Source organism: Salvia hispanica, chromosome 2 (genome assembly GCF_029641045.1).
Source record: "Salvia hispanica isolate PSC_SH4W2 chromosome 2, Shi_PSC_v1, whole genome shotgun sequence".
Lineage (NCBI taxonomy): Eukaryota > Viridiplantae > Streptophyta > Magnoliopsida > Lamiales > Lamiaceae > Salvia > Salvia hispanica.
The window spans coordinates 62,659,061-62,685,474 of record NC_142693.1 but is presented as its reverse complement, the minus strand read 5'-3'; the positions used below and the strand labels follow the sequence as shown (position 1 = coordinate 62,685,474).

General features: G+C 35.1%; 3 protein-coding genes, 1 long non-coding RNA gene and 1 pseudogene across 7 annotated transcripts; 3 read left to right on the top strand and 2 right to left on the bottom strand.

Moving 5' to 3' along the window:
• Positions 1-2,926: 2,926 nt before the first annotated feature.
• On the top strand, positions 2,927-4,240 carry LOC125212623 (uncharacterized). The gene is made up of 2 exons (XR_016135217.1): positions 2,927-3,431; positions 4,075-4,240. It is a non-coding gene; the product is annotated as an uncharacterized LOC125212623 (long non-coding RNA).
• A 1,585-nt stretch (positions 4,241-5,825) lies between these two features.
• Positions 5,826-7,774, top strand: LOC125201691 (uncharacterized). 3 transcript variants are annotated; one of them, XM_089064434.1, is made up of 4 exons: positions 5,826-6,096; positions 6,239-6,280; positions 7,248-7,318; positions 7,397-7,774. In XM_089064434.1, the coding sequence occupies exons 1-4, from the start codon at positions 5,970-5,972 to the stop codon at positions 7,583-7,585; spliced, it is 429 nt and encodes a 142-aa protein (XP_088920560.1). In that variant the 5' UTR covers positions 5,826-5,969; the 3' UTR covers positions 7,586-7,774. The 3 variants fall into 3 exon arrangements, with proteins under 3 accessions (XP_088920560.1, XP_047955863.1, XP_047955862.1); XM_048099906.2 differs by having other exon boundaries at positions 5,827-6,280; positions 7,248-7,294; XM_048099905.2 differs by having other exon boundaries at positions 5,833-6,280.
• A 5,804-nt stretch (positions 7,775-13,578) lies between these two features.
• Positions 13,579-17,861, top strand: LOC125203165 (QWRF motif-containing protein 2-like). Of its 2 annotated transcripts, XM_048101478.2 has the most exons (7): positions 13,579-15,078; positions 16,010-16,129; positions 16,225-16,341; positions 16,430-16,519; positions 17,342-17,452; positions 17,567-17,671; positions 17,742-17,861. In XM_048101478.2, the coding sequence occupies exons 1-6, from the start codon at positions 13,774-13,776 to the stop codon at positions 17,639-17,641; spliced, it is 1,818 nt and encodes a 605-aa protein (XP_047957435.1). In that variant the 5' UTR covers positions 13,579-13,773; the 3' UTR covers positions 17,642-17,671; positions 17,742-17,861. The 2 variants fall into 2 exon arrangements, with proteins under 2 accessions (XP_047957435.1, XP_047957427.1); XM_048101470.2 differs by having other exon boundaries at positions 17,567-17,861.
• A 1,490-nt stretch (positions 17,862-19,351) lies between these two features.
• On the bottom strand, positions 19,352-20,343 carry LOC125205469 (zinc finger protein ZAT10 pseudogene; annotated as a pseudogene).
• A 3,321-nt stretch (positions 20,344-23,664) lies between these two features.
• LOC125199669 (uncharacterized) lies at positions 23,665-25,333 on the bottom strand. The gene is made up of 4 exons (XM_048097612.1): positions 24,920-25,333; positions 24,387-24,602; positions 24,019-24,150; positions 23,665-23,932 (listed from the first exon to the last, which is right to left on the bottom strand). The coding sequence occupies exons 1-4, from the start codon at positions 25,331-25,333 to the stop codon at positions 23,834-23,836; spliced, it is 861 nt and encodes a 286-aa protein (XP_047953569.1). The 3' UTR covers positions 23,665-23,833.
• Positions 25,334-26,414: the final 1,081 nt, after the last annotated feature.

Below are 26,414 nucleotides of genomic sequence, written 5' to 3'. Positions count from 1 at the left end.
CAACCCTGCATGGACACACTTATGTGAGTAGTAGCACCAGAGTCTATCCACCAAGTATGTCCAGGTACAGAAGCTAAATTAACTTCTGAACAAACATAAGTGAAAAATGTACCTTTCTTCACGCGCCAAGCGTGATACTCTTCACAATCATTCTTCTTGTGTCCATCTTTCTTGCAAAAGAAGCAAACTGAAGCTGATTTTTCCTTCTTAAACTGTTTTGCAGATGGACCCACAACATTTCTGGAGGAATCAGGAAGAATCCTCTTCCCCTTAGCGAACTCGGAAAGAACCCTATTTCCCTTGTCTCTTCCTCGTTTACCCCTATAGCTTGTTGCTAAGTGAACACTTTATGTCTTACTTTGCTTCAATCTCTCTTCCTCTTGAACACAATGAGAAATCAACTCATTCAATGTCCATTTATCCTTCACAGTATTGTAACTAACTTTGAAGTGATCAAATTGATGAGGAAGAGATATCATAACCAAATGCACTAGTTGATCATCATTGATCGTCAAATTAAGTGTCGTAAGCTTTGAAGCAGTGTTTGACATTTCCATAATGTGCTCCCTAATTTCCCCTCGGCCATTATACCTCATAGTCACAAGTTTATGCATCAATGAAGCCGTTTCGGCCTTTTCATTGCTTGCGAAATTCATATCAATGGCCTCGAGAAATTCCTTAGCAGTTGCTTCTTTCGGGACAGTACCGCGAAATTTTTCAGGGATGACATGTTGTATAATCATAAGACTCATGCGATTGGAGTGTTCCCACCTCTCAAAAGTCCGTTTATCCTCATCGGAACTTTCATCAGTAAGAGGGGCGGGTTGCTCCGTCCGAAGTGCATAGTCTAAATTTGCAATCCCCAAACCAATCAATACCTTGCTTCTCCATGATGCATAGGTATTGCCTTTTAGCACATGAATGGAATTTAGAAAACCAATAGCAGATTCTTGAGCTAGCAAAGAACAAATATAACAAGCATGACAATAATTAGCTCACGTAAATAATAAGTAAATAAATTAAATAATGACAATTCTCATTTCAAGATGTCGGCACAACATTAAAATTTCATCTTTGGACAAAATAATTAACTTGCAAGTGATATCTTAATACGTAGTAATCAAATATAGATAATCATTTCCAGTCAAACAATAAGTCTTCCTTTGGGCCGACTTAGTGTCCACAATGACTTAAGGATAATCTCATATTATTACCACAAAGTACACAAGAAATACGGCCAAATAACAATCTTCCTTTGGGCCGATTAATTATTCGAATGTATTTCAAGTATATAAATATCCTATATATTCTAAATAAATTAATTTACACGTCAGAGCTCACTTTGGCAAGTTAATGCTTTAATTAATTTATTTAAAATAATAGATAATAAAAGCTTAAGTCATTATTTAATTAATTACTTACTAACTAAAACAATCAAATACCATTAATTATTTATTAAAGAAAAATACTCTTGGGCACTAGCAAACAATTTTGCGTAAATGTTAATAGAGGAAAAGAAGTTCAAAATCCAAAATTGTGGGCCCAAACATTTTATAAAATTATGGCCAGAGAAGGAAAAATTGGCTGCTGTTATTAAGCCAAATTTTAAAAATAGAATCTGAAATCAGTTTTTCTGAAACGGTGGTCGCGTCGTTTCATGAAGTAAGGCCAACGATTCACCGCCGTCAACCGCTGCGACGTTGCCGGAGACTTGGCGACGTCGCCGTTCGCCGGAATACATGGACGGTGGTCAGATTTAATTGAAAACTTAATTTTTTAAAAAGAATTTTGAGTGAGAAACTATTTCTCAATTTCTCTCAAACATTCTGTTAAACTCAAGAGAAGCATAAACCGAAGAAACCCAAATTTTGATTTGAAATTTCTCCAAATAATTTATTAAAGGAACTGGAATGGGTTTGGAGACCAAATATTCAAAAGTTAAAATTGTTGAAAATTTCACGCATATAATCTCTCAATTCACAAACCAATAATATATTGGTTTGCGTGTATTAAATATCAACTCTATTGAAAAGCTTTTGAATGAATTCAACAAACAATTTCAAATTTTCATCCGAAATTTCTTCAAAAAAATTTCAAAAGAAATCTTGCGCTCACATTAGAAAACACAGAAGAATTGATGAACAACCTCAACAAGTTCAACGGCAAATCATAAACTGAATCCAAACAATGAAAAATCATAGATAAATGAATTATCAATTCGTTCCAACATGTATTGGCTCTGATACCAATTGTTGGAATCAAATTAATGATTCACATAATTTCATCACATAAATCACACATGTCGAATACGATTGATAAACATAAAGCGGAAGCGTACATGGATTCGGATTCATGATGTTTTTAATGATTCTGAAGTATGGAAATTAGTCTTCCAAGTGACAACGTTCTCTCACAGATTCTCTGTAATCTGTAGAGTCTTGATACGTTCAATAGGAATGTGAATCTATTGACCTATTTATAGAGTTGCACTTGGGGACCATAACCATGTATTTAGGAATAAGTCCCTAACTTTATTATAACTCTAATTTCACCTATAACAAAATTAAAGTTATCCAAAGTAGTATCTGCACAATAGTCCTCATATTTTAATAGATAATCGTTTGACCCTATAAGTTATATAACCTTAGTAGATCACGTAATCGAGTCAATCAATAAATAGTCATTAATATTATGCGATCTTTAGACTATTATGTTGGACCATATTAAAATGTTCCAACATCATTTTCTTTTAACATTAAAAAAATCATAATAATAATGTCAAATTTCAATATTTAATCTCGTGAACTGGATTTAAAAAAAACAAAAGAAAACAAACAATCAGATATTCCAACAGTGAAGGATATATCATGTTCAACAGTGCCATTTTAAAAAATAAATAAATGAAGAACTATAATCATTCGCTCGATATTCAATTGATTTTACAATTCCTCAAAAAAATTTAAACAGACGTCGACGCTGCCCAACATCAAGCATCCACGTGGACACTAGGCGTAGAAATATCTTCAAGCTCATACCAACGACATCGTTTTGGGAGACGTGTAACCACTCACACCCCGACACGTGCTCCCTTCAGTTACGAACCAACCACTCGGAATGAATTCAAACGGGAAAACAATTCAGGCTGCAATCAATCAATCATCATATATTCATCACTCCATCTTCATCTCTCCTCTCCCTCATTCCTAGAGAGAGAGCAGAGCTAGCAACTTTCATACGCAAATTGTTTTAATTTTGATGTTTTTTTGTTTCAATTTTCACTGTTTTCCAGGAATTTTTGCTGACTGGAGTGTGTTTACTTTGATTATACACTGAGAGGGCCGCGACGCAGATGAATTGCTGGGAGAAAATGGCGATTCCGATGCGGAAAGTTTGGATCGGAGTATCCAGAAGGTTCGGGTTTCGCAAAACAGGTTCGCTCTCTCTTATTCTCTCCGATTTTGATGGAATTCTGTTGCTTTCTAGGGTTTAATCTTCTCTGGCTTAGGAATTCTCACTTGTGTTTTCATTTTATTTCTTATCTGTCATTTCAATTATAGTATTATCTTCGTTCAATTGCAAAATTGAGTATAAATCATAGTAATAGTTGATACATACAGCTTATTGAAAATTGAAATGATGAAATCCATCTATGTTGAGTTGCAGGAAAATAAGCCAATTAGATTTTTAAAAATGGCAATGAAGTGATGAATCTGGTAATCAAATATGAATCACTTTGTATCATCACTTCAATCTTCCTAACTATGGCATATATTTGATAGAAAATCCTAACATAATTTGTTCTGTTCAATTTTGCTTGTACCAGCCAAATATCACATTTTCTCCATGAGTCACTACAGGTTTACTGAGCTTGAATCTTCCTAATTATGGTATGAAACTCTGAAAAATGATTGATAGCTAACATAGAGCAAGTTGGGATATGCTCTACTTGATTAAAAAGCCTAACACAATTTGTTCTGTCCGATTTTTCTTGTACCATCAAAGATGCCATTGTGTCTGTACTGCACTAGATATGATCTACGTCTGAACACTGAACCTTGTTGAACAAAATTTCAGGGCTCATCAAACTTGACAAAGACGTGAGGACATGTGAGTACGAGGATATCCATATCTTATGGGACTTGCTGAAGAGGAACGAGGCAGACCTCGCCAGAAGCAGAAAGAGCCGTTCTAGGAGGTTCCAATGGCCGCAATGCTCCTCTTTGCTTCGCCACTGATCTCATCTGCTCCTGCTTTTGGAGTTTTGAACAAGCATACATATGCAGTGTGTGTGAGCTCTGAAGATCATACCATTTTGCTGTCTCTTACAGTAAATCAATGTCCTCTTTTCTCTTGTGTCATTGAAATGTGAAGATGTGAAAAAATGTCCTATGATGTTTCTCCCCACCCTCAACAGAAGTTTCTCTTTCTGGTTCTTTTTATGTTGAAGGGATGCTGGGGATGGCTATGTATAATGTTATGGTGGCTCTCCAACTGTATGTTTGTTGGAATCAAAGAGCCCCCTCCCATTTCTTGGGATGTTGTAATAAACTTTTCTGTTGTTTCCTTTTTTTAGTTTTCTTGCATCAGCAATCATTTTATCTGTTCAGGGTCTGTATCTATCTGACCTTAAAAGGCTTAACAAATTCAATCTGAAGACTCATATATGGCTTAATATAAATTTACTAGATCTTCCTATATGATGAGTAGGTGGATTTCCTGTGAAATTAAGGTAATAAATAAATATAGGAAGAAATATACAAAATATACATGCAAAAAAAAAAAAAAACTTAATGCCAACTTTAATATTTGTACAACACAAAACTAAGCTGACTTTTCAATATACCAATTAAATATGTGAAATATAAATTTTACTACTATAGCTAGTATAGTTTTTAGAAAAGCTAATAACATACTCTAACTGATCTAAAACTCTATCTTGACTCTACTTTTAAAAAATAAAACATACTACATCGAATATATGTCTCTAGTCTTTATGCAGGGATGCATGGTTAAACTTAGTTCTTCGTTCATTTGTGAATTGGACTAGCGGTTCTGATTTTGGAATCGTAATCGGCTCTCACAAGCTAAACCAGAATTGGCATATTGATTATACTAGTTCGGCTCCGGTTCAAGAAATTTTGAAACTATAATCTATGATTTTGACCCAAAATTAGAAAAATCCATGAAAGAATTATTGAAAAACTCGTAAAAAGCCAATTGAAACTACCCAACTAGAATCAAAACGTAACCATCGATTATAGATTCAAAATTAAAAATGTAATCATGAAGCGGGCTAATTATACTCCACTTCTATTGAAGCTGATTCAAAACTAATAATTTTGAACTGGTTGCATCACTAAGTTTAAAATTGAAAACACATTTTACTACCTCCTCCTCCGTCTTATTATAAGTGTAATATTTATTGATTGGCACGAGATTTAGACAATGTTGTTGAATTTAGTATAAAAAGAATGCAGCGATAGTAAGAAATACTCCCGCCGTCCCAAGATATTAAACCCATAAACCATTTTGGAGTGTCTCAACATACTTGAGTCATTTTTATTTATGGTAAAAATTTATTTTATTACTAACTCCACTTACACCACAAAATAACATCTCCTAAATTTCTGTGCCCAAAAGAAAGAGATTTAATATCTTGGGACAAAGAAAGAGATTTAATATCTTGGGACGAAGGAGTAATTAAAATGAGAAAAAATTTCTATTTAAAAAAATGTGTCTCTTATAGATGAAAATCTTTAAAATATGAAAATAAAATAGAATAATACATTTTGTCTTATCTCAAAAGAGCAATCTTGAAGAAGGCGCGCATTCCACCGCTCGGCAGCATTCAATTCCCTCATCCACTCACACATTTATACCTCTGCACAATTTTGCAGCAAAATTGAAAAATAAAAAATTCAATCATACAGATTATAGCAGCAGCAACGGCCGTGACAACGAAAAGCCACATGATCATTTATCATGATTCATCACCGCATAACGACACTCAATTTTACTTTTGGCCCCCAATTTTTGCTGAGGGTATGGGTCGACTGAATCGAAGAACAAATCGAGACGAATTTCTGAATGGGTTGAGTTTGTTATATAACCTGCGCTGCTTCTTTGTTTCTTTCTCCGCGAGCTGATTTTCCCCTTTTACAAAAAAATTGTTTTTTTCTTTGTTTCCTTGAAATGAGGGGCTTTGGATTCTTGTGCTTGTTCATGTTGATTGGGACAGCTGCTTTTGTTTACCATCAAGGAAGATTCAGCTCTAATCCAGGTAATTTTTTGGCTGATAGTAGTGTTTATTTCTTTATTTTCCTTTTATGAATTTTTGGTATAAAATTTAAAATATGATAAATCAATATGCTTATATAGATGATAAACACATGGTGAAGTAGTTTTTTTGGTTGAATTTAAAATTACTAATTTGTATTGAATTATCTCTTCATGAAAGTATGCAATTTGGTGATTAAGTAAATGCAAAGGTTTTGTTTAATTAGTTGCACCATAAAGTTTACTTCGATAAACAGAGATAACAACTGATCAATTGTGTAAAAAATAGTAATATTCAGATTCAAATTTATTGTGACATCAAGAATTGAATTTTGGTCATAATTTATGCTTGCTGATAAATTTTCAAATAAAATTTAGGGACTTTAAAATTTTGAGCTTTGCAGATAATTTTTTGAATAGAATTTGAAAGCTGAGCTTGACATTTGGAGATCTGTCAAGTAGGATTTATGGCTGGAGATGGTCTTATCAACTTAATGGAATGAGGGAATTAACTATAATTTCTAAAATGAGTTGATTTTGTTTTATGATTTGTTTCTTTGTTAACTAGATTAGAAACTTTGCGAACCCATGAAAAATGGTTGCTTTGTTTGTTAAAAAAGTTAGTTTTTTGATATCATAATTTATGGTCTTCACTGACCACAGGAGCTCTTCTTGATGGTTCTTGAACTTCAGTTAGTGAAAAAATTGAATCTTTTTGCATGAACATATATATAAGGCTTGCATATTCTTGTTCTTGTAGAGAACGTTACATGGGCCGTCGCAGTCTATGTATAGTATGTAAATTCTAATCTTTGTTCGTATCCTAGTTAAATCTTCACTGCAAATATCGTTTCAATTAAGAATCTTGGTGTATCGTCGTGGGAACTATCATTGTCTAGCTCACTGTTTCACCTTGCTAGTGTTTTTGTGTTTGCCATAATCAATAATTTTTTCTCGATGTGTTTGGTCAGTCACAATTGAAGTCATGGAAGCAAGTGGGAGCAATGCCATGACACTGGTACTGAAAAGCAGGAAGCTCAAGGTAAGAGCTTGCTGCATTTAGAAAATACGAACCTTGTAAACGCGACCTCATTCTCTTCCCTTTACGTGCAATCTGCAGGAAAGTAGGGAGCCTCCTACACCGGACGAAGATGTTCCTCGTCTTAATTTGGAGGATTACCGGTCCATTGATCCAGTCCCAAATTCTAAGGCTTCAATAAGACCCGGACCTGTCCAGCACGGTACTCCTCTAATGCCTTATCTCCCCAATCCTTCGCCCGATCCCGGTCAACCACAACATGGTGGCTAACACTTCCTCATCACTAATAATACCACTCCTCTTAGAATGATGTAATAACTATGAATTCTATCTGGTGTTTCCTTCTGCATAATTTCCTAATTAAACCGTAGTAATTGTAATATTTGTGACAGATAAGTTAGTTTTTTACTCCACTTATCTGCCACTCTTATCCTTCTATGAAATTAGTGTTTGCATTTATCCTTCTATGAAATTATAATTTACTGCACCACATGTATAAAATTAATGAATTCGATGTGTGATTAAATAGCGAACTCAATAATTTTATACGTTTGGTGTAGTCATAAAAATGAGATTTATGGACTCACGATAAGGAGACTCGCGGTAACTGCAGTCTTGTATATTCTTAGAAATATCTTTTTCCCCAATAATACAGTGTTTCTGGTTGTGACTTTGATAGGAAATTATGTTCCATGTCCCTACAGATCATTCTATTCCTTTTCCCTAGATATTGAAAATGAAAAAATAGAATATAGTTTCCAGAAAAAGAAAATAGGGGACCATTTTTATATCACCTTTTATTGCTGGCCACCATGACTTAAGGTTGAAGGACCTCTCAAACCTTCATATGGATCACATTATTGCTACTTTTTACATGTTAATAATTCATGAAGTGCTTCTCAAGTAATGGAGTTCTCGAACTCCAAATTTCACCCGTTGCCTCGTGTGGGCTCTCAATGAAAACATCAATGATGCACTAAAGCTTGATCTCAATTGGTCTATAAACTCCACATTTGTTGCATTACACAAACCGAATAAGTTTTCTTGCACTGAAGTTTGACTTCCCCTCTAATTAATAAATCAACTAAGGTGATGTTCGGTTTCCTAGATAAAATAATACTCCCTCCGTCCCAATAAATATGAAACGTTTGCTTTTCGGCACAGGATTTTATGTAGTGTTGTTTTGTGAGTTAAAGAAGAGAGAGTAAAGTAAGAGAGAGGGAAAAGTAGAGATAAAGTTATTTCTATTTTAAGAAACGTTTCATTTTTAATGGGACAACCCAAAAAGGAAAACTTTTCATTTCTAGTGGGACAGGGGGAGTACTAAGATAATCTAGGATTGAGTTGTGAGATTATTTTAGTCATAGGGGATTAGCTATGACTAATTATTCCATGATTATCTATCTAAGATTGAGTTCTGGGATTAAATCTCATGAACCAATCATACTACATATTTAAACCTGGGATACAATTTTGCAAGCCGAGCATCCTCTAAGAATGATACTACTACAAGTGGCAGTTGCCAAAATATTTGTTATCCAACCAATTACTCTTTTTGCTCATTACAATGTGATATAGAGCTGTAGAGCTAACTGTTACAACCACTAAAACAGACGTTGAAATGGGAATCCTCTTTTGAGCTGACAGCTTTGTATGAGAGTGAACCACATGCATTCATCCTCTTTTTGAGTAATTACGGCATCTATACAGCCAACAATGCCATGCATGGATTCCGATAGTGAATCGAGATTTTATGCATCGAGCACCAACGGTATCATTTGACATCATCGACGAGACGAGATGGTCCGAGAAAAAATTAATCATGTACATGCTATGTCACTAGTTCGAATATGGAGGAATACCATATCTGATATTATCGTAGTAACACATTTGGTGTAGCATACGCGTGAGAACAAAACTCGTACATAGGAAAGAAATTACCTTTTTACCCTCTGATCCTATTGAGATTTGCCTTTCAGATAGGCCTAATTTTCCCTTAGGGTCAGTCAGAAACGCCATGCTCGCCCCACAATCCACAAATTTCTTTGACAAAAACGTCTTTTTGGGATTTTGTTTAGGTGGAATCGTGAATAGTAATTGGCATGTGAAAGATTACATGGTTTGGTTGACCGTGAACTGCTGGTTCCAGTTCAAAAACAGATGATTTCTGACCGGTTCCTAGCTAGCGATTAACAACCGATTTGGTTAAAATCGAGCACCTCTATTTCCACCCATTGGATCCCAAAACTTATGTTCTGAATCCGACACCACCACTGTGCCGACCATATCGTAATAGCACAACATGTGTTGTACGTATCGTCAATTTTATGTACGCGTGAGAACATAACTCTAACATTGAAATGAAATTACCTTTATACCCTCAACCCACAGTGGGAAAAGAATGTGGGACAAAACCAGCTAGACCACCAAACAAAGCAATAGTGATAGGCCATAGAGGATCACAGTCACAAACTAAAGAGGACTCATTCAATTTGCTTTTGAGACTTAGCTTGCAAATGATGGCTTTGCGCATGTGGGTGTTACTCTTTTTGCTCAAAGTGGAGATTTAAGATTATTATTATTCAGTTTATTTTCTTTTTTCTTTGAGAAATGATCTTATTCATTTTCTATTTGTCATTAAGAGAGAAAAGTATGACTTTAATTAGGTCGATAATCATTTATCAAATGTTGGTCGTCCTATATCAAATTATTTTCTTCAAATAATTATTTTATTTTGCTGTTCCATTGCATTAACCCTTCCTTTCCGTCCGAAGAGAAATGATTTTGTAACATCATAATTAAATTACCATATTTCTTCATGATAATGCTTCCCTTTCCTTAGCTTCCGCAAACGGTCTCATGGTTATTAGAATCTTTACATTATATTATTGGAGCTAGGGTTCGTTCGAGTTCGGGTTTGGCCTTAGCTGCCGCACTATGGGATCGATGACAATTCTGAACACCGAATTTAATGGAGTTTTCTAGCTTCCATAACTTGATTAACAGATATAGTAATGGAAATAAACAGAACTTGTGAGACCAGATACAATGAACAAGGTCATCAGTCATTACTAGCAATGAGTTGTACAAAGAACGTAAAGTAAACCTAATCCTAATAGATTGTAGCGGAGCTGTCGTACAGTGGGATTGGCAGGACCTCCGAAGGCTGAATTTAACGAAATTATCCAACTTCGAGCATTTGATTCATTGATGAGACTTGAGAGTAATGGAAATAAAAGGACATAAAGTTGAGGAAAAAGTTGAAATTAAAAAATTTCTTGCATCAGAAGGCATAGAATATGATGGACGGTGGAGATGCAATATCTATATAGATCAACGGAGATGGTTGAGCACCATGCATGTGCTTGAAAAGTGATTATCGTCATTTAGCATTGGTAGGAGATCATATTCTACTTAAGTTAGCTAGCATTCACGGTTCTTCTCCACTTTTACTTTATCTTTTGGGCTCTCATTATCCAATTGATTTGTTTCATTTTCATAATATAGTACTATAGTTTATATGAATTTTGGGAAAAATATATCGATATAGTCATCGTAATATGACATGGGGTTTCTAATGTGATGTGACAACGTCGTTTTGAATACACTGATTTAACATGGTAATACGACATTGCGAGAGTCTTAACCTAGTAAATCGTTACAACATAGGAGTAGTAACATATTACATTCGTTCCATAAAACACTGCACACTCAAATATAAAGTACTCCGTATTTATGGGCGTAGTATTTTGTTGTTTTTTTAATAAATAAAATGGATTAGTAGTATGGAACTTTAAAGTAAGAGATTTCATTTTTTATATTTATTCAGTCTATCTTAATTCTTTATTTTTACCACATTATAGATTGGTGAACTAATAATATATACCCAATAAAATAAAATTTAGATTGGAATTTTCAATAATTCAATTGTTCAAAAGTGGCTTTCAATGGGGATGTTGTGATGATTTTGGCTTTGTTTAAGTGTTAAAATTATTGTCATAATTAATAATTAAAATAATAACTTCGTACTTGCACAAAACGTCTAGTTTTATTAAAACTCAAAATTGGTCAGCATTCTTTATTAAAAGATAAGAAGAAATTTTCTGAAAAATGATTGTTATACTTTTTACCAGCAAAATATATTTATATAGGGAAGTATGTTTGCCTTTAGTTAAGGTTGAAGCTAATAGCTTAGTCTATAATTAGTTCATTAATGTTAAATGGGTCCTAGTGTAATTAGTTTACTAAGTAATTTTGGAGATCCTAATACCACTAATCATCTTATTTTAATCATTCAATAATACCCGTGATATTTTTTTAATTTTCTTATGATCATGTGCCCTTTGCGGGTAAAAATGATGAATAAAAGAATATTTGTATCATTGCAATTGAAGGCATGCTTTTCATCTCTTTTTGCAGACATTCTATAAAAATATTCTGACTTGTTCATAATTATGTTGTGTTTTATTATAGTAATTATTTATCCCTAAAACAAAAGCTGAGGTTATATTAAATCCACCAAAATTAAACATGTACAAAGACAAAAAAAAAATTAAATATTGACATTGACAGGAAATAAATACTATTGATGACACACATATTTATTAACATAGATACAAATATATTTATTGAAAAATAGAATATTGTAAAACATATTAATACGTTGACAGATGACTAAGGCAAATATCAATTGAGTGGCATACTCTTCATCCAAAAATTTATACTATTAAAAAAACACACTCTTCAGCTAAGAAAAATAAAACAAGAAATTAACTCATTAATAGTATCAAATAATCAAATCCAACACACACTCATAGTCAGGGCGTCCTTTGTTTAGTTCACATGTTATATTCATATTTCATAAATTAAGAAAAGTTTTGCTAAGTTGTTGAAACAAAGATGTTAGAGCAACTTAATGAAACTAATAAATTATTCCGGAATCTAATACTAAGTCCAAACATTAAACTTCAAATAAGATACTCTACTTGTTTATGTTGTTAGTGATGGAACATTGGTTGATAGTAAACAATAACTTGGCTACGGTCTTGCAAATGAGGTAAAATTTAACTCCATATGACATTTATTATTCTATACACATGACGAGAAAATGCAATTCTGATAATAGACCGTTTCTTCTTCAACTAATAGATTGAGAGTTCGAGTCGCTTAGTGTACGTAAATGTAGATGGGTATATGCGCATGTAATTCAAAAAATTAAGCATGGATATGACAAAATGCTATACAACGAAAAATAATGTTCCAATTTCAATACAATTCCAATCCTATTATATCAAGCACATTACATACCACAATACACCCTCAATCGATATAAATAAATCCATAATTAGATTTACTACATTCTATTTTTCGACAATATAAATTACTTGTGTTATTCATCGTACAAATATTCACATGCCTTCAACAACGTTTTCCATAATAAATTTGTAACAATAAATATGTCTTGTGCTCATATTTGGGCTAAGGCTAAAAAGTTCTTTCATTCATATTTCCATACGATTTTTTTACTTGTTTATAATAAAAAGCCTCCCAAATTAACTTTTATGTTTTCTAAATCCTAATTCTTGACATCCACCTTTCCTACATTTGGGGCTTCAATTTTTCCATGGTTTGGAAAATTCAAATTTATATAATAAATGATTTGCCAATTTATTGCTGAGTGTTACAAAATTTAAAAATTTGAAGACGTTTCTAACTAGAAACTTTAAATTTGTTAGCCATTTATTGCTCACAATAATTTCTCCCCAACTCAAACGAGAATATTTTGCATTAAAAAATCCGAGACATAGACTCACAAATTAACATTACTAATTGCAAGTAATTTAGACTTGAAATAATGATAGCAATCTAAACCAAAAATTCGATTTTTAGAAGAACTTTTGTTTTATGACCCTATGGTTGAACCGGTGATTAATCGATGATTCTGAACCGACGATGATGATTCCAATTTGCCTGAATTGTAACTGAGCTGATGAAACCATTAGCGTGATTATGGCTTATTCGTCTCACCATGGGTCCGTTCTGAACCGAAACCAACAGTTAACCAGCGATCCAACTTAAACTAGAATCACTAAAGTCAAAGCTTACTTTGCTGCATAACTTTGTCAAACACATTATTTTAATATTAAAATCTCCCCTCTCTCTCCCTCTCTCAACACAGTACACGACAGTTATGCTCCAAAATCACGATATATTGAAAAAAATCAAAAATGTAAACGTGTATATATATATAGATACATATAATCGCCGTGTAAGCAACGGTCATATGATCCTTCTCTCTCTAACCACTCATTTCGGCAATTCCGTTTTCTCTCTCTACACAATAAACCTCTCTGCTTCACTCCTAATTGAGTAATTTCAGCTCCGGTGAAGCAAGGTTTCGGCGATTGCATCATTTTAGTTGCAAAATTAGGGTTCGAGAATTGAGCGGACGATGTGAAATGGTAACCGCCGTTGCATCCACTCCGAAGCAGCAACGGCCGTCGCAGATTCCGAAGCGCCCGCCGCTGCTGCCGTCGGACTCCGACAATGCGCCTCCGCGCCGCCCCAGAGCTCGCGAAGTCACCTCGCGCTACCTGTCCCTCTCGACGACGTCGTCTTCCTCCTCCTCCAATTCCAATACGACGTCGTCGTCGTCTTCCGTCACCTCCGGATCGTCGATTTCGTCGAGGAGGTCTCAATCTCCGATCCTCGGCACCGCCATTTCCACTCCGAGGACTCAGCAGCGGGCGGTTTCTGCGGAGAGACGGCGGCCGCTGGCTACGGCTGCGACGCCGACCAGTGCGGAGAAAATGCTGGTGAGGTCGGTGAGGAGTTTGTCAGTGTCGTTTCAGGGGCAATCGTATTCGCTGCCGGTGAGTAAGGTGAAGCCGCCTCCGGCGGCGGTGGGGACTCCGGGAGTTACGAGGAAGGGGACGCCGGAGAGGCGGAAAGCAGGGGTTACTCCTGTGAGAGATCGGACGGTGAAGGATAGAGACACTCCGAGGCCGATCGAGCAGCAGCAACATCTTTGGCCTGGGAGATTGCGCAGCGAGAATCCGAGTTTAATGAGTCGAAGCTTGGATTACGGCGCAGACAGAGCGAATTGGAATCGATCCAGCCCTGCTATTTCGGGATTGAGAAAATCTGTGGATTCTGAATTGAAGCTTGACGATTCAGCATTTAGCGACGGAGGTCGATCGAGATTGGGAGGTTCGTTGAATTCGGATGTTGAGAGTGTCTCTTCCGAGGGCACCGTTTCAGGAGATACGACTCAATTGCGAGGGATGATCGTACCAGCAAGATGTTGGCAAGAAGCTAGCAACCGAGTTCAGAGAGTTGTAGATCCTGCTTCACCCTTGTCAAACAGAATTAATGCCTCTTCCAAATTAATTGTGGCAAAGAGGTTTCAAACCGATAGTCCTGTATCGTCACCGCGGGAAATTTATGCGAACAGGGGACCTTCGCCTCTCAGAGGGGGTAACAGAGCGGCCTCACCGAGCAGGGCCATGACTTCAGGGAATGGTGCTCTGCCGAGGGGCATGGCTAGTCCAATAAGAGCTAGAAATGGCACAGGGAATGACAATAGCATGGTTAGTACGCCGTCCTTGATAAGCTTTCCAATTGAATTGAGGAGAGGAAAGTTTGGTGAAAATCGAATAGCTGATGCGCATGAATTGAGGATGCTGTATAACCGGCAGTTGCAGTGGCGATTAGCAAATGCAAAAGTAGAGAATGCCATTTTGGTTCAAAAACATGCAGCAGAGGTACTAGCTTGCTCTCAACACTTTTGAGGCTTTTAAAATAAGTTGAAGTTGAACCGGTTTAGATTTCATTTTCAATTGTTTTATGGTCAAGTTGGACTAATGCTCCAAATTATCATCATATTTGTCGAGTTAATTAAGGAAGGAATTCGATTTTACAGATAGTGACAAGTTAGATGCTATTCGAAGTTGTTTTTTTTTCTGGCCTCTTAGGTCTAACCTGAGCATGAGAAGGCTTAGTCTTTAAGATTTTAAAGTAAGTGTATCAGACTTAGAAGTTAATTATTGGCAAATGATGGTTTTAAAATGCTTTGCTTACCTCATAGTTAACAGTTATAGTTGAATAATATTCAGCTTGCTGGTCCTTGCTTAAAATTGGTAACTATGTGGGAATGATATGGATACACCATCAACTTGTCTATATTATCTCTATTCAATTTGGGTTACCATATGTGTTTATTCCCAAGCAGTTGGTGAAATGAATAGTTTTGTCACTTGGTCCTGAAATATTATGAAGTATTTTCGCCCTGCTAAAGTATCCGTCCTGATAAAATGGATTCTTCAAGTTCAAAATAAAAATATTTTGGCATTTTAATTTGACTGTTTTTTCTTTTTGCTGAAAGCCTGGAACCATAACCAAATAGTTACCACCTGCTTCCGAGTTGTTTAGAATCAAATAGGATTTGCTGAGGGTGGAAACATGCATTTATTAGTAACTGATTTGCCTTTAGAAGTTTAGATATATTCTTTCTTATGGCTTGATGGCAGTGTCTTAACTATGTCAGCTTTTCTATGATCATTGACTTATTTCCCAATATCAAATCGATGTTAGACTAACCATCTGATATACTTACTTTAAATGGTTTATCTGCATTTCTTTAGTGTGCTTTTGAGGGAAACTGTTCTCATAGTTTTCTGTTCCTTTTCACATCAGAGACACCTTTATAATGCTTGGGTGAACACTTCAAAACTGCGGCACTCAGTTAGTTCCAAGAGGATTGAACTACAATCGTTGAGACTGAATCTGAAGCTTTATTCTATGTTAAAGGATCAAGTAAGACTTTTTCCCATTCCCCCCTCCAACTAACCTCTATTATCGTTGGATTTGATGGAAACTTAATTGGAGCACATGCCTCTCATTGGATACAGGAACCACATTTGGAGACGTGGGGTATGTTAGATAGAGATTACTGGAATTCAGTTTCTGGTGCGATAAAAGCGTTAGAAGCTAGCACTCTCCGTCTTCCTATTGTTGATGGTGCAAGGGTATGAACCGCATTCATTTCTTCCTACTTGATAGTTCAACACTCGACTAAAAGGCATAATTTCTCTGTCCTTTCTTCAACATTTTCAGGCTGATGTTCATAAGGTTCAAGAAGCAATACATTCAGCTGTTGACGTAATGCAAGCAATGGAATCTTCAATATACTCTCTGCAATTGAAGGTATAATTACATCTTAATGCAACTGTATATCTAAATTTGGAGGCAATTGAGTTATAATTATATCTTTACCTACTCATCAGAATTTTGACGAGTCAACAATTACTAAGCTGCTAATTTGCATTATGACTTCATCTACTCTCTGCTACAAGTTGTAAGTAATTACTCATATTCCCGAATGAGTAATAACTTATGCTATTATGACTACTGTGTTTGTGAGTCACCTGTAACCTACTTAAATATTTCACCTCTTCATACCATCACAAGCTTTTAATGCCGTGACCACTTGAAATAACAACACTGTGATTTCTGTATGTGTATATTTATTGCTTTCTTGTGCTTTGCTCATACAATAAGTATGGAAACTCTATCTGTTGTGAGAGCAGCTGGCAGTACTGTCATTTCTTTCTCTCCGGTTGCCATGAATCTTTGCGGTGTAGGTTGTTTAAAATGAAAAAATAATGCAATAAATATTTGAAAATGAGTGAAGAGGAAATAAGTCTCAGAGTCCATCTCCTGACTATAGGAGTCGCAAATCGATCACAAGTTGATTTTTCTGGTTGCTAATTCTTACTTGGTCTATGTGAAAGATAAGCCTATATGTCTCTTGTTGGTCACCACACTTAGCAAAACTAACGATTAAAGGCATCCTAAAATCGAAAAGCTAGCAATATAAGACTCGTATACTCGTATGCGTTCTGGTATAAAGATAAGTAAATATCATGGCACACTCTTGGTGAAAGGCAAAGTGATAAACTATTCTAATGTTTAGATGTCTCCATCTTTTTCTGGAATTGTGTTTTAACTCCTAGTATGTCTCAACAGGTGGAGCGGATGAACTCACTGGCAACGGAACTTTCCAAGTTAAGCTCAAGGGAGTATGGTTTGCTAACCCAATGCAAAGATTTATTCTCAACAACATTCATACCCTTACAGGTTAGAATGCCAACTAAACATCATCAAGCTTTACGCTTCCTCGTCTCTCTAAGCCATTCTACGCTACGAAACTAGTTCTCTAGTATCTCTCCTTAACATAAGGTGTGATGGCAGGTGATAAATTGGAGCTTAAATGTCCAAGTACAACAGGTTCAATGTTCACAAGAGAGATTTTCAAAGGAAACCTAACATGCTGATCACGATTTTACGGCTAACACGGTAGGTATGTTACATAGCAGTTTTTATGTCTGATCGAAGATCATTTTAAAATGTAGTTTGGTGTGTGCAGTGCAAGGTAGATATGATAGGATATCCTAATTTGGGGTTGTTCATTGTGGCCTAGGTTGGTTGTATACACTCAATCCTCTTCAGTTTCATTAAATTTATATGTGTGAATATGCATGTTTCACTAATTTGTCCAAAATCTTCTAAAACAAATCTACCTTATAGTCTTGGTAGTGAAGAGAGATAAAAGAGAAGTTACTACAATCATGTGTAAACTCCATAAAAATACCAATCAAAATTCTCTGTTTTATTATTATTTACTAGTAGTATTTATTTATTTATTTAGGTTTAACCCATAAATTTTGGATTGAATTGGTATGCCTAAAAGAGTAAGCTAGATGGATATCAAATCTTGATGAATCAGCTAAATTGAGTGACATGAAGATGACTTATCCGAAAATTAATCAAAGTATAATGGTGATTAAATTAAGAAATGAGAGCCACCTGCCACCTGTCATATTAATCACCTTTAAACTAAGAAAAACACAACAGATGTTAGCTACTCTATATCTTCTTGTCCTAATTCTATAATTAAGTTTGGTTTATGCCAACCAATGGAGAATGAGTTAATTTTACATGAATTTCCGGACGGGTCGAATTGCCTATAACACCAATTCTCATTGAAAATGCTACTCTCATTGAAAATGCTATTGCTGGTACATTTTTATGTGAGAAGAAAACCTGACACGAACACGTGCAAAGTTAATAAATTTATGTCAAATCTTGTTGGGTGGACCTGTTAAAAATCCGATATTTTGGGTTTGACTTGATTGGGTTCCGATGACCCATTAAAAATACTTCATCCGTCCCACAATAAGAGTCACATTTTACCATTTCAGTCTGTCGCACAATAAAAGTCACATTTCACTTTTACCATAAATGGTAAGTAAGTCTCACATTCCATTAACTCACTTCACTAACATTTTATTAAAAAGTCAATATAAAAAAGTGGACGTATTCCATTAACTTTTTCAATTAACTACTCTTTACATTCCTTAAAACTCATGCACATAATAAATGTAACTCTAATTATGGGACGGAGCGAGTGCTCCTCTAATAATATTATTATTTTTCTTTTTGAAAATATATTGTGTATATTAGTTTTATTCTTTAGGTTTATGCAAATCAGGTTTTTACCATGTAAATCAGATTTCATTGTATAAAAGCAGGTTTTAATCACGTAAATGAGATTCTTATCGCATAATATATATCATATTCGTCTTGACTAACGTTTCAATATTGCATATTGTCCCCAAATTAGGTAAAACGACTTTCTTTTAAAATGTATTGAAGAGTCTCAAATCCGTTAGGAATGGCTGAATTTGGCGTGATTCTTGAGAACTTGTTGACATATACAAATATAGAAGCTATATACGATAGATGTTTGTATTAGAAGTTATATGTTGTGTTCTTCTTACAAAAACTAAATAGGCCTAGGGAAGTTAATAAGGTTTTGCCATTAAATCACGTCACGGTTACGGCCAAGAGTCTTGGTCGAAGACGAAAGTCCATATTTTTTGGCCATTTCCAACTCTAACTCTATGAGTTAGAATGACGACGGTACCTCAACTAGCAATTTCTCTGCAATTTGCAATCCAACTTGGAAACTTTCAATTTCAACAATAATACAATCTTCATTTAATCAAATAAATATATAGTCCCACTATAATAAATCAATTGAATCAATAAATAATCACTACCACTACCACTGAATCCCACTTGTATTCACAAAAAAATTCCCACTACCAAATCAAAACTAACAATTTTTTTAAAAAAATCAATTAATCATCAACTTCCTAATAATTTCAAACAAATTTCAGCTCCGCCGGCGGCGAAGTCCGCGCCTTCTTTGCCGGGTGCGGGCTTTCGACTTCGTCCTCGCCCCCGAATCTCCGCCAGAACTGATCAGGGAACGCCGGCAGGTTGAGGTCGAAATCCCGGTGGCTAACGGTGGACCCCACCCCTTCCGACCAGCTGGCGGCGGCGGCGGCGGCTCCGCCGTCGTAGTGGCGGCGCTTGTGCCCTCCCAAGGCCTGCCCCGTGGGGAAGCCCTTGTGGCAGATGGAGCACTCGTGCACTCTCCCTCCGGCGCCGGCGCCGGAGGTCGTTGTCACGGCGGAGGAGGTGGTGGTGGAGTGCTCGTCGCCGCCGCCGCCGGAGCTGAGCTTGCGGTGGCTGGCTTTGTGGCCGCCCAGGGCTTGGTAGGACCCGAACGCCTTGTTGCAAACAGAGCACTTGTAAACCGCCGGCGGCGGCGGCGGTGGGAGGCTTTTCGGCGGTGGCGCCGCCGTGGAGGAGGCGGCGCCGCCGCGGGCGAGCATGATGAGGCAGAGGGCGAGGTACTCCTCTTCGGTGGGGTGATCGGAGGTGCGGGGGCGCTTCGAGCGCTTGCCCTTCGACCACGGCTCGAGGTAGTTTATGGTGGCAGTGTTGTCGAGCTTGAACGACGGCGGCGTCGGAGTTGTCGGAGAGTTGAGGGCTTGAAGGGCCATTGTTTTTTTTTTTTTTCTATTAGCTAAGGAGAGTGCGTTTGTGATTTTTTTTGGAAGGAGATTTAGGAGAGTGTTTTTTTTGTTGTGTTGTTGAATGATGAAATAAATGAGTTTGGAATAGGTTTTATATAAGGAAGTGTTTGGCGGTTGGGCGGAAGTTGCTTCATAAGTGTTGGGAAAGTGAGAAATGGTACTACTATATTTACTAGGAAATTAATAAACATATATGATTAAATTAGCACGTTTAGTTTGTGTCTTACCGTGAGTCTCAAGAAAAAAATATTCTAATCTCTTCGTCGTAACTTACTTCTACTCCACTTTCCTACTCCATTCCTAATCCACCTCTCACAATTTAATAAAATAATCTTAAAACATGTGAGTGATGGTTAAGTAGTAGTAGAATTATTTTATTCAGTTGTGAGTATGGATTAGGAATGGAGTAGGGAAAGTGATGTAGGAAATCCACTCCGACTTACTACAGTTTTGTTTCTTATCTCCACAAAATTTATTTATTTTCGAATGTTGATAAATTATTCTTTCTAATAAGTTCTTCACTAAAAATATTCTACAACTCTATCTTTATCTCACTTTTTCATACCTTATCAAATTTGAATTACTAAAACTTATGAGATCTACTACTTCCTTCGTCCATAATTAAATGTCTCATATTTTATTGACGCGGATTTTAAAAAATTATTTGATTATATGTAGTTAAGTGGATAGAAAAGTAAGTGAACTGTGGAGTCTACTTTTATATATTGATTTTATAATAAAATGTAAGTGAAATGAGTTAGTAGAATGTAAGATCACTTACCAAATATAATAAAAGTGAAATGAAATATTTATTGACAGACATATGAAAAAAGAAAAATGGGACATTTAATAGCGGCGAATCGAGTATAAGAATTTTGGTAGTGAAGGAAGGAGTATGTAAAAGTTATTTTTATTACGAATAAAATTCACTAATTTATAAAAATGACTGATGCCATAAATAAACGTTATTTTATCATGAATAAAAATGAACATTTTTATAAATAAAAAATCATAACGTGAGAAATTAAAAAATTGATTTTTGTAAAACTGATTACTATAGAAGGAGTATATCAATTTACCAATTTAATTGTACAATGAGAAGCATATTGTTAGTTCTAAAACTTTGAAATTAGAGCATCTATTATGAAATAAAAAATGGTAAATAGGACACTTCTTTAAATGAAAAAGGAGTGTGAATTTGAAAATTTGTGGATAATTTGAGGGATATATATGAGGAACGAGTAATCAAAACATAGAGAGCTCGAATCATATGAGTACGTATGAAAATATAGTACTCTCTCCGTTTCAAGGTATTAGACCAACTTTCCTTTTTTGGGATGTCCCAACATATTAGACTCATTTCCCTTTTTAGCAAAAAACATTAATCTTATTTTATTCTCCACCTACTTTTTTCTCTCTTCTTTCCCTTACTTTTTCCCTCTCTCATACTTTACTCTCTCCACTTTAACTATTTAAATATCAATTCCTTAAATCATGTGCCCAAAAGAAGTGAGTCTAATACTCCGGGACGGAGGGAGTAGTATATTTTGAAAAAGTGTGACGTAGTGGTGTGAGGTAGGTGATAATGATGGAGGAAATAGTGTGTGTGGTGTGTATAAGAGTGTATTCGGTCAACTTGTGACTGAAGACTGGGTGTGAAGTCTAAGGTTGATTTGGTCCAAGTCAAAACTCCTACACTACTCTTACTTCTTCACACCCTTAAAACAAAACAAAAATAAAAGTAAAATAAATTTTGGTGAAGTTATGTGTGTTCTTTAATTTTAAAATTCCAAATTTATCATTGTATCGCTCCGAAAATGTAAAGTCTATCTTCAAATTAAATTAGTTATTACTAAGGATATCCATCATCCGATTCAAAATAACTACTAAGTACTAGTACTATTTTTCATGCGGAATTGTAGATATCTCTATTTTCAATATTTTATCTAAATTTGTATGATAGGTGATTCTGGAGTAATTCTATTGCTGACATCAAAATCTAAAGTGGGAATGGAATCATTATCCAATTAATATTAAATTAAAATTATAGTACTCAATAATGGATTTTTATCATGTATCCAACATGTGAATGTGATCCAATTGCAAAATGTCATCATAATTAACACCATAGTCTTTGATCCAGTTGCAAGATGTCATCATAATTAATATCCATAGTCTTTGAACATTAGGTTGTTTACCTAATAGATATACAATGTATCTAACTTTTGGCTGGGAAATAAGAGTACAATGCATCTACTCTTAAGTGGATTTATTGTAGATTAATGTGTTTTTTAAATATTTTTATTTGTTGGAAAATATATATCGAATAACAGATTCTGGTAATGGCATCGTGGTTCGGATTCAGTGAAGAATAATGTTGTTGCCGGTGTCAAACGATATAGGCTGTGCGGCATCCGTCGCATGCAATGGTAGCAGGCGAAGAACGAAAGTGAACCCCGCTCCAAATGGTTGGGTGGAACTTTCATACCGTGAGGTCGGATCTTCAAAGGTCGAATTAAATGGAGTTTACCTATTTTGCACGAGTAATATATACACACATATTACCACTACCTAGTTACACAAATTAAGCATCATAAAACTACAACTACCATTAAGTTTTGCTACTCCTCTGAAAATTATTGAAACACATATGTACAGAGTACTACATAAATAGAGTAATGCTATAATTATTTTTGGTAATAAATGAAAGTTTTGATAGATTATAATATTGTCCTCCATATATTGTTGAGTTATGCAAAATCAAAATTAAAAGTTAACTTGAGAAGCAAAAAGAATTAGAGTTTTTTAGATGAATTAGAAGTTTTTTTGGGCTTTTGCAAAATCTCAGCCCAAGCATGAGCCCATCTCAAATACTCCATCACTTATGAATTAGTAAATCCAAAACATTTGGTAAGCAACGAAATTTTTCATTACTAAAATGGGGAGATGTATTTATGATTTAAATTAGATAATCAAAACTAAAATTTTCCTAAAATTCATTTTCATATTCAAATTTGATAAAACTGTACTATATAGCTAATATAAATTACATTAGAAATATCAAATTTGATAAAACTGTACCATTCATTTTCCTAAATCTCTTGCAACAGAGAGATCTAAGGTTCAAACTCCACCTCGATTAAGTATTTCATATACTACCTAATTAAGGAGTAGTATTTAATTATAGAGATGCACATGACTTTGCCTCTTGTTATTCAGAATTCACAATCTTAATTAATAAAATCGTGACTTATATAATCTTGGACAATTAGATTGATATGATTAACAATGTAAAAAATTGAATGTACAGACCACATTATGCTCAACATAAATATTATCAACATGCCAATCAAATTACATATTAAAAGAGACATCTATACACTTGAAGCATTACTATTGAATTTGGATACTTTCCTCTAAATTGACATCCAAAAAATTTACTACTAATATTTAGTTTTTTTTTCATGCAATAATATTTTATACACGAAAAAATGAAAATGAAAATAACTCCTCTTAAGAATTTTTCGTAGCCTCATTTGGTTTAAAAATCAGCAATAATTCATGCTGAATTCTATAGTCTCAAATTTGGGCAGATCTGGTCATAGATGCCAATGTCTGTTCCATTGTAAGCAAGTGGAGCATACATCCACATATTATCAGAGCTCAGCAACTGAAAAAAAATAAAAAGTAAAACAATTTAGGTGTCACATTTCGAGAAATTAATCTCTATAATGTGAAAATTTGAAGAAAATATACCTTAATTTGAAGCTGCAAAAACTTGACATATTGCACAGCTTCTTCCAGCATTGTGCTAATGTCAACCTTTGTTCCATTTGGCACAAGATTCTGCAAGATCTTCAACCTCTCATTGATTCTCTCTCTTCTTTTCTGCAATTTACATGAAAACACCGTCACAACATGATTACATCTGTCTGTCATTAAATGTCCCAATTTGAGTCGGCGTGATTTAACAAAAAAATTAATTGGATAAAAAAGTTAGTAGGATGCTGACTCACTCGCCGAAATTAACAAAAGTATAATGAGATACTAAATGGCTTAACTCCCTAAAATGACAAAATGAGACATATAATGAGCGATGGACTTATTCAAATAAGTTAACTTACTCTTGCATAGAGGCTTTGTGGGTCAGTTGCAGAACCCCTACTAGCCTTAGCTTTGGTGTTGGAGTTCTTGATTTCTTCATTGATAACTTCTTGAGAAGCATTTGAGTCATCTTCAGAGGTGCAGCTGCTGCTATTTCCTCCACCATTTATTTCTTCTTCATTATTCTTTTCTTGGATTATTTTCTTCCCCTTTTTTGGCTGCCCACTTGTATTCTTCTGCAAAATATTTTACTGTCAATGATCACTTGCTATATTATAGGGTTAATTAATTGTATGTACAAAATTTGGTCAAGTTATAGTTTATCCCGCGTCTTTTAAAATCTAAAAGTTTCAAATATATTCACAATTGCCCCACAGTAATTTTTTCCTTGATGTAAATGAATAGTAGCGCGAAGTGTATTACTGAAACAACGCAAAGGGCAAAATAATGTCGTTTTAAGGATAAAAAACTTGAAAAATAAAATAAAATAAATTTTGTGATTTTTCATTCAAATTTTGAAAGATGCGAAATTCAGACAATGTGACACACTTACATTTCTTGACACGCGCGGTTTCTTCATAGGCTTTTCAGTCGGAAAACCCTCGGATTTATCATCAACTTCATCAAACATTCTCTTCATCCGGCAAGAATCTGCAGTTTCCAAAGCTCGATTTTCGCCTTCCAAGTGCACGAAATCGTGACTAGGCAGCTCCATGAAGCCGGCATTGCTGTGCAAATTCATGATCATGGATTCAAATGAGTGATGGTGGTGTTGATCTTCGTTTCCGTGCATATTGAAGAAAAGGCTTTCGTCGAAATCGGTGGTAGCGTTGCTGCTTTCTTGAGAGATCGGAAAAGAAGGCGATGGAGTGTCGCTGAAGGCGAAGAAATCGAGATTTTCACTGCTGGAGAAGATTTGGCTCAGTGATTGCCATTCTTCGTCGAGGAAAGATGCTGCGATTTCCATTTTTTTTTTTTTGAGGAAGAAATTTATGTTTTTATTCTTTGATTTTTCTTTGAATTGTGGATATTGAGATTGAAAAAGTGGATTGCTTGGTTTGATATTTATATAGGAGATAGAATAAGAAGAGAAGAAGAAAAGTTCATTTTTTTTAAATGCATTATTTGTGATCTTAGCAAATTAATTAATGTATCCAAATTCTTTGTCAAGTAACCTTCACAACAGTACAGATCATTAGGGGAAGTACATACATACATCAACTCTCTCTCTCTCTCACACACACAACAACAACAAAATAAAAAATATATAGAGATTAGTTATGTTAACTGTCTTACCTAATTAATCATTTGATCACGACTAAGTATGACTTAATGACATTAATGTGTATGTATTGATTATTAAGTACTAGTGTGGAATCATTTAGGACTAAATGAGTAGATGGGCAGCAAGTTTATTGTGTTTTTATGCTAATCCTAAAAAGCATAAAAATACAATGAAAAACAAGTCCCCTTCTTTTTGAGTAAATTTCTATTGAAAATTATTAGCCACTATCAAACTTTTATTTTCTTCATCCCTATGCTAATTTACTGATTTTGCATTAGAATGTGGGTCATCCGCCATCAAGATTAGTAGTGCGTCCACAGTTGACAGATGGAATATTAATGGAATTTGAGTAAATAGATTTAGTGGAGTGGTGAAGATGGAATTTGAGTAAATAGATTTAGTGGAGTGGTGAAGTCTGGATGGGGATCCTCTGTTGTGCAAGCACAGCAGCCCCTGCTGTTACACCCATATGAATAAAATAAATTAAATAAATTTATATTATTTTATTGTTATGTGATTAAAGCAGGGGCTGTTGTGCAAACTTGTACGACAGAGGATCCCCACCCGTGAAGTTCACTTACCTAAAATAAAAGGAGTAAATGGGAGTTTTAATTGTGAATATACTGAAATAAGACATAATACTACATGAACAACCTTATGAAACTAAGTTTATGCACCTACCTATATATTGCTTTGCACGTACCCTCTTAAGATCATACTCCCAAAAATACTCAAATTCAAAAGACAAGATGGATTAGAATCA